Below are 21,301 nucleotides of genomic sequence, written 5' to 3'. Positions count from 1 at the left end.
TATAAAATAGAAAGTCAAAAGTACGTAAACAAGTGTAAACAAAAGTGTTAAATATACATATATACAATATACAATACAGAGTAGAAAAAATGTATAACTGAGTTACAATACACCTTGATATCAAAGTCCTGGATGTGTGGTCGGACACGGAGGGAAGGATTACTATAGCAAAAGTTGAGTTCTCTCATAGGAAGATGGCAATAATAGCATTGTATGCTCCTAACACATTTGATTCAGCGTTCTATAATACAATCACGAAGAATATGTTGGAACTTAATGGATACGCTCTCATTGTGGGTGGCGATTTTAATGCGTGCTGGGATGCGGAGATGGATAGGTCCGGGCCCTCTGAAATGAGCGACCAAAAACGGGCCTCTAAGGCCCTCAGGATGTGGGCCCAGGACACGGGGCTCACAGACCTTTGGCGCTTATCCAACCCCACCCTCAAAGATTACTCTCACCTGTCAGCCAGACACAAAAGCTTCTCTCGAATTGACTATGCATTCGCGTCCCCTAATATGTTTGATAGTTTCGATGTCTCATTGGTTCCCTTGGCTCTCTCAGACCACAAGGGGATTTTCCTTACGGCAACCTTTGGCAGGCTCTCCGCAAGAGCTCCCAGATGGCGTTTTAATTCAACCTTGCTAAAGAACGATGACTTCTGTTCTGAGTTCAGGAGTAAACTAGCTGAATTTTTGCAGATCAACGTTGGCACAGTAGAAGACCCTAGGGTCCTGTGGAACGCATTGAAAGGATTTATCAGGGGTCATGTCACACTATTTGCCTCCAATTTGCGAAAATCCCGGTCAAAAAAGCTAGAAGGACTGGAATCATTATATGCGGACCTATACGCATCCTTGCAAACTAACTATAGTGAACGACTAAACACACAACGTAAGATAGTCAAAAAAGAAATAAACTCCATACTTAAACAACAGTCTGAGTTCTTGATACATAGGACAAGACAAAATTACTACTTTCACGGCTCCAGACCTAGCCATCTATTGGCAATGAAAATACGCTCAAACGATCATTTCTCGGATATCCCCTCGATCAGGACGAGCCAGGGTGCAGTCACTACTGATTCGAAAAAGATCAATGACACTTTTAAAGAGTTTTACTCACAGTTATATAGCTCAGAGGGTAATCTTGATGACTCTAAATTTGAATCGTTCATTGGCGGGCTTGAGATACCCCACATTTCTGAGGAAGAGGCCAAGGAACTGGGGAGACCGATTACTCTCGTGGAATTGAGGGAGACGATTGTTGAAATGCAGAGGGGTAAGGCACCAGGCTGGGATGGTATTCCACCCGAAGTGTATTTAGCTTTCTGGGACCAACTGGGTCCATTGATGCTCGATATGATCAATTACGCTATCGAACAAGGGGAGTTCTCAAGAGATGTCAATATGGCGTTGATTTCTTTACTTCTCAAGAAGGACAAAGATCCCAATGATTGTGGTAGCTATAGACCCTTGAGTCTTCTCGGGGCCGATTTAAAAGTGTTTGCCAAGGTGCTGGCCCGTCGCCTGCAGAGATTTATGTCTGTATTGGTACACTGCGATCAAACTGGTTTTATCCCGGGGCGTCTGGCTGCAGATAATCTTAGGAGGCTGTTGCATGTAATCGATAACAGTAAAGACAATACAACTCCATCCACAGTTCTGTCTTTGGATGCCATGAAGGCGTTTGACAGACTTGAGTGGTCATACCTGTGGAAGGTACTTGAGGTCATGGGTCTTGGGAAGAGTTTTATTCATATGATTAAAGTCCTGTATGCCTCGCCGTCTGCGATGATACTGACAGGCAAAAACTGTTCCACACTCTTTCCAGTCTCCAGATCTTCTAGACAGGGTTGTCCTCTGAGCCCAGGACTGTTCGCGCTTTCCCTCGAACCTTTGGCCCAATTTATTAGGCAATCGGAGGACATCGTCCCCATAATGGTCAATAATACTCCACACAAAATTGCTCTCTATGCGGATGACCTGCTGATTTTCATGGACGACCCCTCCCGGTCGGCCACAAAATTATTGAGGATAATCGACGACTTTGGTAAATTGTCAGGCTTTAAGATTAACTGGAACAAATCAGCCTGCCTACCTCTTAATGAGCTGGCCAAGGCGGTACGACTACCAGCTGATATCCCCATAGTAGAACATTTTAAATACTTGGGCATAGAGATATTCCCCACGCTGAACCAAACTACTAAGTACAACTTCACGGGTACTTATGATAAAATACGCCAGGATCTAGACAGGTGGTCGTCCCTTCCTAACTCCTTACAAGCCCGGGCTTCCATAATCAAAATGAACATCCTGCCTAGGATAAATTTTATTAGCTCAATGCTCCCCCTGCCCCCTCCAATAGACCACTGGCGCAAGGTACAATCGATGGTATCTAAGTTTATCTGGAATAACAAACGCCCGAGAATCAAAAGGGCTACTACTCAACGTAGAAAACAAGATGGGGGCCTCGCAATCCCTGATTTTAAACTTTATTTCTGGTCCTTTTCACTGAGACCTCTGATGTGCTGGCTAGACCCTGTAGAGGCTGTATCGTGGCGCTCCTTAGAAGCGGCGGCGGTATCTCCACTAAGATTGCAGGATGTAGTGTACTCCACTGTCTCTATTTCGAAATGCCGGCTGAGGTATGGACCGATCATAACTCACGTGATCCAAACGTGGCGTAATGTACAGAGGTCGTGTGGGGTTAAATGCCCATGGCACCTGGACTCTCCAATTTTTAATAACCAGCAATTACTTGTTGGGCACAAGCCGGTTAATATTCCTCAATGGCAAAGGAGGGGAGTGCATACTCTGGAGGATATTTATGATAAGAACGGCCTCCGTGCGTTTCAGGACTTAAGAGAATTTTATGATCTTCCCGGCGAGTCCTTCTTTCTTTACCTTCAACTAAGGTCAGCACTGAGGGCGCATGGCGTACCGTGGGCTCAAGCTTTGCACCCACACCCCTTCCTCAGGCTCATAGTGGACAGGACGACATCCAGAGGGTTTGTCTCAGACTTTTATACGCGCTTAATTCAATCCACGTATAAAAATGTATCATTGGATACAATCTGGCGTGTGGATATCCCGGAGTTGGACCCCAAGTTTGACTGGGATGATGTTTGGGCAAATGTGGCATTATCTTCCCGCAACCCCAATCACCAGCAAATTAATTTTAATTATATTCATAGGACCTATCTTACACCTAGGAAGCTATTTGCTATGGGACTGATAACCGACTCTCGGTGCACTTTGTGCTCTCCAAAGGCCACTGGCACTTATATGCATATGTATTGGGATTGCCCACCAGTGGCCCGCTTCTGGAGGTCAATAACGGACAAACTTTCAGATCTGTGTGGCTTAACTATCCCATCCACAGCTGTTACGCTACTCCTGAACGATATAACGACACTACCCGCGTCCGTACAACTGAAAAGGGTTGTCCTGGCGGGCGTCACAGCAGCGAAGAAGCTAATAGCAATGAGATGGAAGGAGCCTGAGAAGCTTACAATGATTAACTGGTCCCTAACTCTATTGGATGTGATTTATCTTGAGATATCCACGGCTCGGGTGATTGGGGTAGGGCAGGCTCGCATTGACCTGTGGTTCGCAGCAGCTGAGAAGGTAAAGACCGCCGTGTGCGGCTGAGCAGGGTTGGGGCGCTTGATCGGGGGGGGTCCGGCGGTCTCTGGGGAGGGGGAGGAGGAAATGTCTTGTCTGTCTTGGTTTTTGTCTTGTCCTTCTTAACTTTGACTGGGGGGATTTTAGGGGGGGTTGATAATTAGCTATTCTGCGCTATATGTCAATTCACATGCCATCTCCCCAAGGGACTAATATTGGCAGACTGATTGACCTGTCAACCAACTTGGAGGAAGATTTTCTTTCTTCTTACACTTTACCTTCTGCGAGTTTGGCAGTCTTGAACATGTGTAAGGGACCTAGGCTATCTACAGTAAATCTGCGGCAACACTCTCGTAAACAATCTTTTAAGTCACTCCACTTTGTAAAGGTGGGGAAAGGTTGCCATGTTTGAAGACCTTTTTGTTATTGAAGTAGCCATCTATATTGATAGGTTGGACGCTGTTTCTTTTTCTTTTTGTCTTTATAATTTATTATTCTGTATTATTATTGTTTGTTATTCTCCTGTGAAGTTATGTTTTTTGTTACTGTGGTTATTGTGTTGTCTTGTTTCATGTAATTAATAATAAAAAAATTTGATCAAAAAAAAACTGAGTTACAATACAATATACAGTACAATGCAGAAATGGGATGAGGTACAACTTAGGGTAAGGTGCAATGAGGTATGAGTTGTAGTGCAAATCTCTTAACCAATCAATTTAAAGTGTGTTAAAGTGTCTAAAGTGGGTAAAGTGGGTTCTACGGTGAGTGTTTATTTAAAGTGAGTGTGTGCGTGTGGATGTGTGTGCTGTGAGTGTAGTTGATGGTTTGTTACATAGTGTTATTGTCGTTAAGCATCCTGATGGCCTGGGGATAGAAGCTTCTTCTGAGTCTCTCTGTGCTTGCCATGTGCTCCGGTATCGCTTGCCTGACCGCAACAGTTCAAAGGGCAGTTGTTTGGGTGGCTAGAGTCTTTGATTATTCTCTTAGCCTTACCCATGCAGCGCTTGTTGTAAATGTCTTGGAGAGTGGGAAGCCCCCCTCCAATTGTGAATTCGGCTGAACGGGCCACTTGTACATATCCAATGTACAAGTGATTAAACTGGATATAAGATATATAAATGAGTACTACTGAGTAATTATTATACTACTAGTGCTAACTATACCTGAATGAGTGTTATAGTATTACTGTACAATGTACAGTGATACATGTATAAAGACACTAGTATAACTAGTAAGAGTAGGTACGGCATATGTACAGATATAGATAAGGTATATACAGACATGTGTGGATAAATATATAATGTAAATATAAATATATGTATACGGTATATACATATATTTGGGTTATATGCAGGTGTATAAATACGTATATAGAAAGGATTATATGCAGGTATATTTAGACAGATATGGATATATACAGTAAATATCATTATATATACAGCATTATTGTACATGCTATCATGCAGAGTTATATGGGTAGACTCTAGTTTGAGGTAGGTAGTTATGATTCCAGTGTAAGGCAGATGTAATATAGATGGTAAGTAACTAAGGGCTCTATAGATGAGGAGTGGTGACAGCCAGCACGCTGGCGGTGTGGGTGAGAGGCAGGGCAGAGGTCGTCCATGCTGGCTGGCAGGGAAACAGTTTTATTGAGCGGTGGGGACGTGGGGGTGTCAGATTAACAAGGCTCTAGGCAGAGTGCCAGACAGCGCATTAGTGCACATATGCAGCATGGATTTCCCCCCGCCTCTCTCTCATGGTGGAGCCCGTTCTTGGCCCAGTCACATGGCAGTGATCTGGGCTCTGGCTCCATGGTGGAGGGCCGTGAGAGCATCCTACTGTCCCACGCTGTCTGTTTGTCTGTCTGTCTGTCTGTCTGTCTGTCTGTCTGTCTGTCTGTCTGTCTGTCTGTCTGTCTGTCTGTCTGTCTGTCTGTCTGTCTGTCTGTCTGTCTGTCTGTCTGTCTGTCTGTCTGTGTCTGTCTGTCTGTCTGTCTGTCTGTCTGTCTGTCTGTCTGTCTGTCTGTCTGTCTGTCTGTCTGTCTGTCTGTCTGTCTGTCTGTCTTTGTAAGTGTTTGTTCAGTATATCTGTGCAGTATTTGTTCATGTGCTGTATTGTCTACTACAGATATGAGCAGCCCAAGTGTGACGGCAATGCCAGAGCCCACCCCACCAAACCCAAGGATCACTACCGGAGCAGACACCTTCAAGGTACCCTAGGTCTCCCTGCTTTACCGCTCTATACCAGAGGTTCCCAATGTTGGGTCCGGGCCCCCCCAGGGGTCTATGATCCTCTCAGAGGGAACCAAGCCGGGGGCCCTTTGTGTCTATTCAAGGCTCCTTGACATGAAGACGTTTGGGTGTTTCTCTCTGTCTGTCTCAATACAAATAAACTCCTTTCTCAAAGAAAACAACATCATGGAGGAATTTCAATCAGGCTTCAGAACGCACCATAGCACTGAAACTGCTCTTACAAAAATAATTAGTGACCTCAGAATAAACTCTGAGGCAAACAATTCTCGTCCTATTAGATCTAAGCGCAGCGTTTGACACGACCGACCATGATGTCCTAATAAATTGTCTAGAAAAGTTAGTTGGTCTTTCTGACTATGTATTAAACTGGTTCAGAACATATATTAAAGGAAGAAAATATTACGTCAGGCTTGGAGATCATTCTTGAAACATGACGCCTACTTCGGAGTTCCACAGGGGAGCCGCCTTGGTCCATTATTATTGTCACTCGGAGACATCATTAGAAAACACAATGTATGTTTCCATAGTTACGCAGATGACACACAATTGTACATCTTTGCTGAACCAAATGATCACACAGCTATTAACTCCATTTCCGCCTGTCTCTTAGCAATAAACAAATGGATGACGAACAACTTCCTCAAATTAAATGAGGGCAAAACTGAAATCCTACTAGTCGGTCCTATAACAAAAAGAGAAATGTTACAGAGCAATATGGGGCAACTTACTCCTGGGATCAAACCTGAAGTTACAAGTCTCTGTGTTATAATAGACTCAGACCTAAGCTTTAAATCACACATCAACAAGGTGACAAAAACATCATTTTTCCACCTTAGAAACATAGCTAAGGTACAGCCGTTTATAAATAAAAAAGATGCTGAAAAACTGATCCATGCCTTTATCTCAAGCCGACTTGACTACTGTAATGCACTCCTCACCACAGAACGACTCCAACTCATTCAAAACTAGGCAGCTAGGCTACTAACTAACCAAGAGGAGAGACCACATCAGTCCAGTATTAGCTAACCTACACTGGCTTCCGGTAACATTTAGAATTGATTTCAAGGTCCTCCTCCTTATATACAAAGCACTAAATGGAACAGGACCAAGCTACATTGCAAATTCTCTAGTCAATTATGTGCCTCCTAGAACATTGTGATCATCTACTACTGGTCTATTGAAGGTTCCAAGCCACAGTCTAAGGAAAATCGGGGATGCAGCCTTTGCAAACTATGCACCAAAGTTATGGAACACGCTACGTATGGACATTAGGGAAGCTAGATCTCTTCATTTTTTTTAATAAGCTAAAAATGTACCTCTTCACCATAGCCTTCTAATACACTCTAGCACTATTTTACTCTGTCCATTCTATTGCATAATTTTACTATATATTCTATTCTGCTATTTTATTGCACTGTATTATTTTACTGTCTAGTACTTTTTATTACAGGTTCAAAACTGTCAGGTATTAAACTGTGTGGGTATCAAACAAGAGACTGTTGGGCTTTAAAACTGTAGGAATCAGGCCTAGAACTGCACCCTGAGAGAGGGAACTGCGCCCTGAGAGGGAGGTTTGCCCTGACTGGGAGGTTCGAAGGGTCAAAGTGGGTATAAAACAGGAGGGAAGACTGTCAAGTTTTAAACTGTGGATACCAAACAGAGAAGGTAAAGACGACTTTGAACTGTTGAACAGTAATCCAGAACTATTTTATTGCACTGTAAAAAATATATATTTGATATATTCTATTCTACTATTTTATTGCACTGCACTATTTTAGTCTGTCTATTTTATCTTACTCTTTTTATCATTGTCTATTTAAAACCGAATCAAACCATAAACAAGGTGGCCTGTTGGGATGTTAGATCCTAATGTGAAAAACTGTGATTTTATGTCTGCACTTTATGTGCTCATTTTATGCCTGTCTTTTTTCTGTTGTGAAGCACTTTGAGCTGCAGTCTCTGTATGAAAGGTGCTATACAAATAAAGTTTATTATTATTATTATTATTATCATTACTCCATCCAGAAAATAATTATTCTATTTGACAGCAGATAGACACCAGCTAGGGACTCTAATCTTGAAGGTGTGATAACAGTGTATGTGAGTGTGTGTGTGTGTGTGTGTGTGTGTGTGTGTGTGTGTGTGTGTGTGTGTGTGTGTGTGTGTGTGTGTGTGTGTGTGTGTGTGTGTGTGTGTGTGTGTGTGTGTGTGTGTGTGTGTGTGTGTGTGTGTGTGTGTGTGTGTGTGTGTGTGTGTGTGTGTGTGTGTCTGTGTTTGTGTGTGTGTGTGTGTGTGTGTCCGCCATCTGCCTTGGTCCAGGACATGCTTGATAAAGACCTGACAGTTTCCAGATACCACTGCTGTCTCTGCCAGGGATCGGACCGGTGACCTTTCACTCACTGGTCAGCCTGGTTACCTCTGTCCCTGCACCCACTTCAGAAAACAGGAAAACATTGAGAAATAGTCTCGTTGGGGAGATTTAGTAGTGGTAGTTTTATTCAGTGATCACACACGATACAATATGCACAATCATTCCTGTAAACAAGGTCATGCGACTGAATGATGCATATATCCACCTGTCCTATATTCTCGTCAAATTAAATTAATATTAACTAAATCTAAATTATTCACATTTGTAACCCCTTGTATATACAGTAACTATACATTTTTTTTTGAAAACCAAAAGCGAATGACTCATTCTTAAATGTATATAAGCATATAGGAGAGAGATAAGTCAGGGGGGTTTCAGGAGGGTTATCTGCAATAAAGAAAATCATCTGTTTGACGATGACAGACTACAAAGGCGCCTCCCTCAAACTGAACAGTGACATCTCCTTAGCAAATGACCTCAATACCTTCTATGCGAGGTTCGATGCTGGTAATAACAACACCAGCTCACAAGCCACGGCAATGGGGGGGGGGGGGGGGTCGGCTGCTGATGGAGGCGCAGTGTTCAGGGTAACAGAGCATGAGGTGAGGCGGACATTTAAAAAAGTTAATATCAGGAAGGCAGCAGGTCCGGACGGCATCCCCGGCCGCGTCCTAAAAGTCTGTGCCGACCAACTGGCCCCAGTATTCACTGACATATTTAACCTGTCCTTAGAACAGGCTGTCACCCCCACCTGCCTGAAGAAGTCCACTATTATCCCTGTACCCAAAAAATCCAAGCCTGCTTGCCTCAACGACTACCGCCCTGTAGCTCTCACCTCCATAGCCATGAAGTGCTTTGAGAAGCTAGTAAAGGGCTACATCTGCTCCTCCCTCCCCATCAACATGGACCCCCTGCAATTTGCATACCGCCCCAACAGGTCCACGGAGGACGCCATAGCCCATGTGCTGCACACAGCAGCATCACACCTGGACAAGAGGCAGGGGAACTATGTGAGAATGCTATTCATCGACTACAGCTCGGCATTCAATACCATAGTCCCCTCCATACTCATAGCCAAGCTCAGGGACCTGGGCTTGAACTATGACCTCTGCCAGTGGGTCTTGGACTTCCTGACTGGCAGACCCCAGGTGGTGAGAGCAGGCAACTGCACCTCCTCATCCATCACCCTCAACATAGGGGCCCCCCAGGGCTGTGTTCTGAGTCCCCTCCTCTACTCCCTGTACACACACGACTGTGTGGCTCGCGGAATAGCAACACAATCATCAAATTTGCTGACGACACAGTGGTGGTGGGCCTGATCTCTGCCAACGACGAAAGGGCCTACCTGGAAGAGGTCAAGGTCCTGGCGGGATGGTGCCAGGAAAACAGCCTCTCCCTGAACGTCAGCAAAACAAAGGAGATGATTGTGGACTTCAGGAGGTCGGGGGTCAAGGACTACAGCCCCCTCAGCATCGACGGGGCACCGGTTGAGAGAGTCAACAGCTTTAAGTACCTCGGAGCCTACATATCCGAGGACTTGACATGGACCACACACATTGACAGTGTTGTGAAGAAGGCACGACAACGCCTCTACTTCCTCAGGCGCCTAAGGAAGTTCCAAGTCAGTCAGAAGATCCTTAAGAACTTCTACTCATGTACAATAGAGAGCATCTTGACCGGCAACATCACCTCCTGGTTTGGGAATAGCACTGCACAAGACCGAAGCAGACTACAAAGAGTGACACGTTCAGCCGAACGCACAATTGGAGGGGGGCTCCCCACCCTCCAGAACATTTACAACAAGCGTTGCAAGGGCAAGGCTAAGAGAATCATTAAAGACTCCAGTCACCCGAACAACTGCATCTTTGAACTGCTGCGGTCAGGCAAGCGATACCGGAGTCTCAAGGCGAGCACAGAAAGACTCAGAAGAAGCTTCTATCCCCAGGCCATCAGGCTGCTAAACGAACAATGAACACTACACAACAACAACCACCAAACGCACATAGCACACACATCCACATGCACACACTCACTTTAAACAAACACACTGTAGCACCCACTCCACACACTTTATAGCACACACCCACTTTAAACAAACACACTGTAGCACCCACTCCCCACACTTTATATTTATTGATGAAGGATTGCACTACAACTCGTACACCTTACTGTAAATTGTACCTAAATTGTACCTCATCCCATTTCTGCTTTGCACTATATAGTACTGTACATTAGTACACTGCATAGTATTGTATATTATATGGTAACTCAGAACATTGTACATATGTCTATACCGAACACTGTGACCTCATTTTCTTCTTCTAAATTACATGCTATACTATGTTATTTGATACTATCTTGTCTAGCACAGTCTCTGGAGCGTAACAGTAAGAAGCATTTTGTATGAAAGTATTCTGTACTTCTGTATGACAACTATTAAAGAAACTTGAAACTTGAAACTTGAACTGTTTTATCTAATAAGATAACGCTTTCAGTCTGTTCACCTCATTCCAATGATTTTTATTGCAGTAAAATGGGATTGTCTTTTAAAATTATTATTATTATTATTTTTTAATACATTTTTCGTTTATATCTATACTGTATCACTGTATCAATATAATATTGGCAGACAAAATATCACAATATATTGCTGTATTGATTTCCCCACCACCCTTAGTAGAGCCTATAGCCAGGAAGGATATTTGTACATTTATATTTTATGTTTAGGTGGTTAAGATTTGGATTATGATAAGTGAGTAAGGTTTATAAACAACTTTTTAGATGAATTAGATGAATGAATAGATGAAACGAGGGAGATAGGAGATAGGAGGTAGGAGGCAGGAGATAGGAGGTAGGAGGCAGGAGATAGGAGAGTAGAAGGAGCTTGATAGGCATGCAGTAGAAATGATGGATGGTGGGGCAGGGTAGTGATAGGTCGACAGCAGGGTCAGATAACCTTGGGCAGAGGGAGGCGGGATCTGGGGCAGGGTAGTGATAGGTCGACAGCAGGGTCAGATAACCTTGGGCAGAGGGAGGCGGGACCCGGGGCAGGGTAGTGATAGGTAGACTGACAGCAGGGTAGTGATAGGTAGACTTCTCTCGTAAACATCAGGAAAAACCAGAAGAAGCGTAAACAGAAAGGTCTCTCTCTGTAGGGATCCTTTCCAGAATGTTGTCAGACACAATCAGTGGCAATGAAACGCTCTTTTATTGACGTATGTTAACGTGCATGTTTGCCCCATGTGATACGTTTTGTGATTTGAAGTGATCTCCTTCAACACTGGACAAATTACAAAGAATTAAGAAGTCTTTAACCTCTTAACCATACCCCCCATTTTGCAGAAAACTAAAGCGATTTGCGTACCCAAAGATTATTATACTCTATACTTATAGCACATGCATGCGTGTGGTCTCTTTTGAAAGGTAACATTCTGAAGTTTCTTACACAATAAAGAAAAATCACTTTGAGTGCCAATGTATTAGAGAAACAGAGGTTTAAACACACTGAAATTAAATATTTTCTCCTTACTTTTGTGTTGACTTGTTGCCAGAGGCCTGTTTTTGGGTTCCGTGCACCGTGCACAGTGATTGATTGAATGAACATTTTATTAACAGATTGCAGAATGGGTACAATACAGTACAGCTCAATACACACAATTGTTAAGGGGATGCAGACCAGAGAAAGACTTTCATCTTGTTTACATCAGGGTCCCCCATTTTCAACTCGCAGTGACATTTATGACACACAACATTCATGACATCAGCCCCTGTGGCGTCCGGCCCGCCTTGGCATTTTCACCCCGGAAAACCTCACATATATGTGACCCGGCGGACATCGGGTTGAACTGATCCGGTCCGGCGTGACCAGGATGGGTCCCGTGCCCTTTCACGCTGCCGCACCTCTTCAATTGAGAGGCGGATAGGTACACGTTTCGATCAAAACATCACAGGAGGCGCCACCAAGACGGTCTGTATACGCAAATGCACAGCTCCCGGTGGCCCACCTAACGGGCGTGAAACCCCCCTGTCGATGCTTGATCTTCCCTGTAATTTCCCCCCGGAGATGCACGCGAGCCCTCGAGCTGGCCCTAGTGAGCTGGCGCTCGGCAGAGATAAAAAAACTCCTTCCCGGCCAACCGCATAAAACGCTGTTTATGCCGTTGGACAGACCAGGGCGCACTGGCCGCAAAAGGCTGTTTCAAATAAACACCTGAAAATACGCCCGGGCCAATCGCTGATACCGGTCCCGTAAGACCAATCGCTGATATCGAACAGCGTGCAGGCACGTAAAACCTGAGAACGGTGGTGGGCGAATTCTGACAAGAAAGAGCCCCCATAACGTTTCTCCCCCCTGTCTGGGTAGAACCGGGGGGGGGGGGGGGGGGGAAGACACCAGGTTTATTCCGGAGAGACCTCTCAATTGACAACGTGAGTCGGGACCTGCCACGCAGATCTCAACTCACGGATATATCTCTCAGGCCAATAAGAAAATGCGAAAGCATGCAACGTTCTCAATGGCCGCACAGGGTTTACATACAGAGCCTGGGGACTCATATGACCAGGGTTACAGAATAACCCTCGTTATACCCCGTTTCAGGTACACGTCCAAATATATTTGAGTGACACTGCCTGTGACATTTTCAATGGCTGGGAACCCCAGCCCCACCCTCTAAGCTGGCGGGTATGGGGAATTCCTTTTTCTTTTTATTGAACACTGACTTCACCAGCGAGGCACCAAAGATGAAACCCCCGCCCCCTCCATGCAACATTCTGGAATGTGATGGTAGGGGGCGCAGGGCCCACTCCGGCACCAGCATTTCCGCAGAAACCGGAGGAACTTGAACCCCGCGGCCCACGTACTCTTCCTCCTACTACCGACCACCCGCCCTGCCTGCTTCACCACCGGGAGCAACGCCAGGAGCAAGCAGGCGGAGAGCTTGTGCCGCAATCGTCTGCCATCAGAGAGACCGCGCCCGCTCTTGTCGCGGGTCCGTTTGATGTCGATGCCGGAACCACCTCTCTCACGAGGGAGGGGTGCTCGACGGCTTCCGAGCAGCACCACACTCGAGTCCACCAATGGCGGGAGCGAGCAGCAGTGGAGAGCTTGCGCCGCAAGTCATCCCTGGAGGGGACGCCGGAGCCGGAGGGCCTCCTCACTGAAGAGGGGCGCTCAACGGTCTCCGGGAAGTGCGCACCCAGCTCTGCACGCCGCCGGGGCTCACCCTCTCGCCACGAACGTGGGACTAGGGAACCCCCGCGGTGCACATAGGAGGTTGCGACGGAGAATTGCTGGTGATGCCATCCTCGGGATCCGAAATATAGTACCTACAAAAACGAACTAAGCTAAATGCCACTTGCATGCCGTGTGCGTATAGCGAAACACTTCCTGAAGTGAAAGAAAAGGGAAGGCGGAGTATGGTCACGCCCCTCGCTTATATGCATATGGACGGAAGGGGGCGTGGCCGGACAAGTAAAGGTGCAAGTAGCGGAATCGTTCAAGGTCACAGTAGGTGACACGGGAATAACCCATATGAGAAGAACGTAAACAAAGACGAAATGTAACAGGCATTCGCGCCCCGGCGAGACCCGCCACCAGACTCCCGTGGACTATGTGACCTGTGATTCACGATGACTGGGATGGGGAAGGGGGAAGAGCTGTCGCAATAAAACTAATACCATGGTCAGATGGGAGTGCTGGGACAATTAAGTTGAGGGGGCTATGGGAGATGTCTGCAGAGGGAGGCGGATTATGCGCACCCAGAACAGGGGATAGGGTCTGAGATGGAGAGACCTACAGGTACGTTCAGCAGAGTGATGGGTCTGAGATGGAGAGACCTACAGGTACTTTCAGCAGAGTGAAGGGTCTGAGATGGAGAGACAAACAGATACTTTCAGCAGAGTGAAGGGTCTGAGATGGAGAGACAAACAGATACTTTCAGCAGAGTGAAGGGTCTGAGATGGAGAGACAAACAGATACTTTCAGCAGAGTGAAGGGTCTGAGATGGAGAGACAAACAGATACTTTCAGCAGAGTGAAGGGTCTGAGATGGAGAGACCTACAGATACTTTCAGCAGAGTGAAGGGTCTGAGATGGAGAGACCTACATATACTTTCAGCAGAGTGAAGGGTCTGAGATGGAGAGACCTACAGGTACTTTCAGCAGAGTGAAGGGTCTGAGATGGAGAGACCTACAGATACTTTCAGCAGAGTGAAGGGTCTGAGATGGAGAGACCTACATATACTTTCAGCAGAGTGAAGGGTCTGAGATGGAGAGACCTACAGATACTTTCAGCAGAGTGAAGGGTCTGAGATGGAGAGACCTACATATACTTTCAGCAGAGTGAAGGGTCTGAGATGGAGAGACCTACAGATACTTTCAGCAGAGTGAAGGGTCTGAGATGGAGAGACCTACAGATACTTTCAGCAGAGTGAAGGGTCTGAGATGGAGAGACCTACAGATACTTTCAGCAGAGTGAAGGGTCTGAGATGGAGAGACCTACAGATACTTTCAGCAGAGTGAAGGGTCTGAGATGGAGAGACCTACAGATACACGACAGTGGCTCAGGAGGTAGAGCGATTGTCTGGTATTCAGAAGGTTCTCGGTTCTATTCGGGCTCCTCCCGGCAGCATATCGAGGTGCCCTTGAGCAAGAATGCCCCGATGAGCAGGTCAACACCTTGCATGGTCACCTTCGTCTTGAATGGGTGAATGTGAGAAGTTGAAAAGTGCTTCGGATAAAAAAAAAAAGCGCCCTCTAAATGCAGTCCATATGGTGTGAGATTGTTCTAAATAAAGGTTAAAGGTCACGCTGGTTTGAGGTAGATTTAGGAAAACAATGAGAGAAAACACGCCTTAATCCCCTTCTCCGGTTTAACTGGCTTAACTGGTTTAACTGGCTGCTTTCAGCAAAGAGACTTTGGCACGGCTCACCGTTAAGATGATTGTCGCACAGCCACTTCTCTGAACTTATCCACACTGCTGGCAGAGAAAATAATCACACTACACGGCTAAAAAAAAACTCCATCTTAATTAGTAATACTTTGAAATCATATTAAAATTGTATTTTTTTAAAGGAACGGAATACACATTTTCCAGTCAGACAATGTAAATTTCATCTCTGTGTGTCCAGGAGCCCCAGAGAACAGGTCCAGGTGCACGCTAGCCTAGCTTAGCACAATGACTGGAAGCAGTAGGGAGCAGCTAGCCTAGCTCAGTCGAAAGTGAAGAAAGACAATTTTCAACTACTCCAAAGCTGACGCGCAGAGAGGAAATTCACGTCAATCTTCTCATCTGACTCTGGGGAAGCTGTAAAGTGTATTTCCCTAAATGTTGGAGTGTCCCTTTAAGTGTCATGGGGTGATACATTTTCACTTGTTTCAGGGACATGTTGTCACTACTGGTCCCCTTCGGGTGATTAGTCCATTAATCTCAATGTAGTCTTAGTTGACTAAGGACCTTTTTAGCCAATTAGTGGATTGTTGTGTTTTTCTCCGTGCTGGATGAGATATTTGGAGGGAGAGGTTTTGCACTAGATGTAAAGAGGCCCTTCTGGATGATCTCATGTGGAAAACTCAAATAATCGATTAATCGATTAGTTGACAAAGTCTTGGACTACTAGCTGACTAGGACAGCCATAACTGGTATTACTGGAGAGATTTATCTCACCCAGTTGGCCTTCCTCGAAGATAAATACGATTGTAAGACTCAGGATAATGCAAGATTACATTTCGTGTTAAGTTGTTTATTTTCAGTAGCCACTGTAACTGAGGGGTACAATTCCCTGACTGTATTGAATAAGTATGGTATCATTAAACCACTACTGCGTTATGTACATTACTACTGGCCATACAGTACACAGGTATATGAGATGAACACCCCCACAATAACACGGCTTAACAAGAAAGTACTGTTTATAATAATATTTATTAGAAGAGCACCAAGATTATCTTACATTTATTAAGATTGAGAGTTGCGCTTGTAAGGCGAAGAATGTGCATGAATAGGTCAAGAGCGTAAGTCCATGAGCATACTACGAAGGGGATAATTGATACCACCTGTAGCACAAGAATTATATATGGTACACTAGTAGGTCAGCTGGAGATACTAAGGGGTTCCCTCCGGTTGTAAGCCAGCAGGGGAGAGGAATGTTCGAATGCAAAAGGCTGGATCAACGGGGAATCAATAAGCTCCAGCTATGGGAGGCGGTACATTACTCCCTTGATTGGCAGACGAAAGCAGCAGCTATAATCCAAGTATGCGCGACAGCATAGGTGAAAGCCAGCCAGCCTCTCCTAGAGACGGGCTTGAGTGATGCTCCTCACGGGTAAATCCCACACAGCAGCGGGGTAGACGGTTCTCTGCTCCAGCAGCCACAGTACCAAAGCAATAATCCAGCCGGAAAAGGCTCTGCATTCACCGGTGTAGATTCTCCTGTGCACGGTACTTCACATTTAACTAGGTCGAACTTGACTTTAGGCTAAGTGCTGCTGTATCCACCTGCGCCGTATTTATACGTACGGTGAATAATCTAGTACCAGCCTTATTTCTGTCTCGTATTACTGCGCAAAACCGGGCATGTTCAGGCATGTCTTAGCAGTGACTTTGAACTAGACATTGGGGGTATGGCCGTGGCGCCTAGGGGATCGCTTCCAATAGGAGAACGAATATTATGGTCTGTCCTGTACCAGGTAAAGGGATATTCCGTGTATATGTACAAAGAATATACAAGGGATATCAGACGATATACAAATATTATACAATATATCTCAAGTAATAAATATATATATTCGGTTTAATCTGACCCTTTGTAACAGCCACTGATTCTGGGTTCTGGTATTACCACAGTCTGTCCACTGGTTTTAATATCGGGGCCCAAATATGACCTTATCCATGCAGTGACAACCCACCATACTAGATAACAACATCTCCCTCCTAATGTGTTCTCTGTCCGTGACCCTGTGAGATCATTTGACCTCATTTGATCATCATGACCCACATTTGTCTCCCGAGCCACCAGTTGTTTGAGGGCTTACCGCTGTCAGATGCTGTCTTTAGCTGTTTTGTTGTTGATGTTGTTTTTTGTTGTTGTTTTTTTACATGTTAATAACTCAGTTAAAACGGAGCAGCCAGTGTTCCAGTCCCATCCATCCGTCCAGCCAGGCCAGACCAGCTCTGTGTTATTATATAATGGTAGGCCAGACCAGCTCTGTGTTATTATATAATGGTAGGCCAGACCAGCTCTGTGTTATTATATAATGGTAGACCAGACCAGCTCTGTGTTATTATATAATGGTAGGCCAGACCAGCTCTGTGTTATTATATAATGGTAGGCCAGACCAGCTCTGTGGTATTATATAATGGTAGGCCAGACCAGCTCTGTGGTATTATATTATGCCAGACCAGACCAGCTCTGTGGTATTATATAATGGTAGGCCAGACCAGCTCTGTGGTATTATATTATGCCAGACCAGACCAGCTCTGTGGTATTATATAATGGTAGGCCAGACCAGCTCTGAGGTATTATATAATGGTAGGCCAGACCAGCTCTGTGGTATTATATAATGGTAGGCCAGGCCAGCTCTGTGGTATTATATAATGGTAGGCCAGACCAGCTCTGTGGTATTATATAATGGTAGGCCAGACCAGACCAGCTCTGTGGTATTATATAATGCCAGACCAGACACCAGCTCTGTTGTATTATATAATGGTAGGCCAGATCAGCTCTGTGGTATTATATAATGGTAGGCCAGGCCAGCTCTGTGGTATTATATAATGGTAGGCCAGACCAGCTCTGTGGTATTATATAATGGTAGGCCAGACCAGCTCTGTGGTATTATATAATGGTATGCCAGACCAGACCAGCTCTGTGTTATTATATAATGCCAGACCAGACCAGCTCTGTGGTATTATATAATGCCAGGCCAGGCCAGCTCTGTGGTATTATATAATGGTAGGCCAGACCAGACCAGCTGTGTGGTATTATATAATGCTTTTTTATAAGGCTTTTTGACCATAACTGCGACAAGGGTGACTGGAGGGTTAAATAGCACCTTTAGAACATAAACAAACATGTCAACTCTTAAACATTGCTGGTCATCATTGCTGTATGTTGCCTGGCTCATCTTCACCATCTTCCTCATCATCACATGCAGCCTGACATGAATGAAGCACTCAATGTCATGCTTCTTGCATGTGCACCTTAGGCTGCTGCAGTCTGTCTTGCAGGTGCATCTTATGACCCGTAGGAGTTCCTGCAGAGCTGGTGGTAAGTCTGTTCGGACAGGGACAAGCCCTCCATCACTCTCTTTCCATCCCCATTCTTGTGGCAGGAGTTTATCTACAGTTCCCTTCCACTGCTGCTTCTGGTAGTACACACCAAGACTGTGGTACTTCGCTGCTGCTGATGTAGGTGGTAGACTCTGTGGATGTACATAAGAAGTGCTAGTAGCCACCTTCTCACAAAAGTGAGTCGAGTCCCTCCCCAGGCTTCCCATTGTACAGGCACAGCAAAGCATTCTCCCCTGCTGACACAACCTCTGTTGTGGAAGCAGACTGTGTGTCAAACACTGTAGCTTGCTCACGGAAGTCACCGCTGGTTGTGAATTTCTTGAGGGGAACTGCTTTTCCAATGCCATGCAGGCGGGAGGTAGTGTCACACCCGGCTATGGATGAAGAGGATGCGACACACTGGGACCCAGCTGCTGCTCGACAGCCTTGATGTTCCAGACAGGTGGCTTCTTCCTGCTTTTCTTCGGCTCAGGTTTGAAGAAGAGGTCGTGTGACTCGAGGTTGGCATGGTAGATGAGGAGGACAAGCAGATCTGTATCATCACCAATGAGTACAGTGTTTGTTGTGGTGGCAGATTCCACCGCTTCTTGCACTATTAGGAGATCAGCATCATCTGGGGCCATGGTACGTCTGACAGTGTTCTTCTTTTGTAGGTGACCACTGAGCATGTTGATGAACTGCTGCTTTATTCATCGTAACAGGCATGTACCCATCCATGGTTACTTACGGTTGCTCCAGTCCTCCTACCTGCTCGTCTGCGGTGTGTCATGTCTTTGGCGGATGTGCCCTTATAACTGTCGAACACGACAACTGCCTCTCCATACTTCCTTGTGACATACTCTCTGTACAGTTGGCAGATGTCCTTGTATGTGGATCCACTTGTCCACGGGATACGCTGAACAAGTGCTCCACCATCCAGCACATGCTGAACATGGCCAGTGACTCCTTGAAGGTCAGGTGTGTGGAGTGCCCAGATGCCATCAGCTAGCACTGGCTTCTGTGGCTGTCGAAGCAGCAGGGAGGGAGGATGACTACACAGCTCATACTTCAACATTGACGCCAGGTCTTGTGAAGATTTTGCAGCAGTCGTGAGTCGCTGGAAAAGTAGTCAAGGATCCATCTGCACTGCTTCGCCATCAATCTTCACTGAGGATTTTTTACTCACGGTGATTGCCTGATCCCTCTTCTTGAATGTGTACACGGCAGTAGTCTCTCCATCCATGCTGGCCAAGATGGTGTTTCCAATGGCATTTGCCTTATCAACATTCACAGAAGGGTGTGCATGGACCCCAGTTGAGATACTGCGCAAGCTTGGATCTGAGCACAAGGGCTGTGTCTTTCTTGGAGAGAGTTCAGACCTATTAGTGTGTCCTTCATGTCACGTGCTCGTCTTGCATCTGTCATGTCCTTGTTCTGCTCACCAGTGTTGTGGTTCACCCCTGTCAGCTCTTGCATGGCACTGTTGACTTCAGCACAAGCTGGCATGGAGAGCAGCCATGTCAAATGTTGCATGTCGGTCATCCCTCGCCCTCTTGTGAGGCCACCGCTGGTTTTCATACTCCTCATAAGCACCTGCTCGATGACGAGATCTACTGACAGGCCAGCCCACAAGCAATCACTTCGTCTGACCACATGGAATCCCTCTTTGAGATCTACTGACAGGCCAGCCCACAAGGGATCACTTCGTCTGACCACATGGAATCCCTCTTCAAATCTCTGGTAGACCTCTGGATGATCCACCTGGAGCTTGTAGACCTCTGGATGATCCACCTGGAGCTTGTAGACCTCTGGATGATCCACCTGGAGCTTGTAGACCTCTGGATGATCCACCTGGAGCTTGTAGACCTCTGGATGATCCACCTGGAGCCTCTAGATGATCCACCTGGAGCTTGTAGACCTCTGGATGATCCACCTGGAGCCTCTAGATGATCCACCTGGAGCTTGTAGACCTCTGGATGATCCACCTGGAGCTTGTAGACCTCTGGATGATCCACCTGGAGCCTCTGGATGATCCACCTGGAGCCTCTGGATGATCCACCTGGAGCCTCTGGATGATCCACCTGGAGCCTCTGGATGATCCACCTGGAGCCTCTGGATGATCCACCTGGAGCCTCTGGATGATCCACCTGGAGCCTCTGGATGATCCACCTGGAGCCTCTGGATGATCCACCTGGAGCCTCTGGATGATCCACCTGGAGCCTCTGGATGATCCACCTGGAGCCTCTGGATGATCCACCTGGAGCACATTCACTGTACATTTTGTGTAGAGATTGTGGCCAGATGCTGCCATGAATGGAAGCATTTCTGATATTGCAATGCAGAAATGACATGCACTCTGCTTCACATGAAAATAGACATACAATTAACATAAAAACAGGGATAGAGTGCATACAAATACAGATGCATCTAAGCGTTAATAATAAATTTTTTGCACATGCACTGTATTGCATCCAACTCTACAGTATCTCATGTAAAACACTTTGTGGACAGTACTGAACACTTTGTGTGGACATCAGACAGGAAGACATGCATAGGTAAATTTTTTGGAAATGGAAAATTGTGGCATCACCTATTTCTGTATTTTTCAATACTTTCCACCACTTGGATTTCTTAAGACTTTTGACATGTTATAAGTAACATAGTTATGAGGCAAAAACTGTTGAAAGCATTTATTTTGCAATTTGTGGGAGGTCATGTCCTACAATGCCTGGACTATAACTCATGATGATGATTTAAGACTTAAAGCTTAAGACAAGCTTTCTCTAG

General features: G+C 45.7%; 1 protein-coding gene across 1 annotated transcript in view; it reads left to right on the top strand.

The window, feature by feature from the left end:
- Positions 1 to 21,301, top strand: part of smoc2 (SPARC related modular calcium binding 2) — a gene marked incomplete at its 5' end in the record, with an annotated part of 121,479 nt that overhangs the window by 61,024 nt on the left and 39,154 nt on the right. Inside the window, one exon of the mRNA XM_084321847.1 lies at positions 5,754 to 5,836. Coding sequence (XP_084177973.1) covers positions 5,754 to 5,836 — 83 coding nt within the window. The remainder of the gene's footprint in view (positions 1 to 5,753; positions 5,837 to 21,301) is intronic.

Source organism: Notolepis coatsorum, assembly GCF_963971535.1.
Source record: "Notolepis coatsorum genome assembly, chromosome: 9".
Lineage (NCBI taxonomy): Eukaryota > Metazoa > Chordata > Actinopteri > Aulopiformes > Paralepididae > Notolepis > Notolepis coatsorum.
The sequence above is the reverse complement of the archived record's forward strand: the minus strand, read 5'-3'. Positions and strand labels throughout refer to the sequence as shown.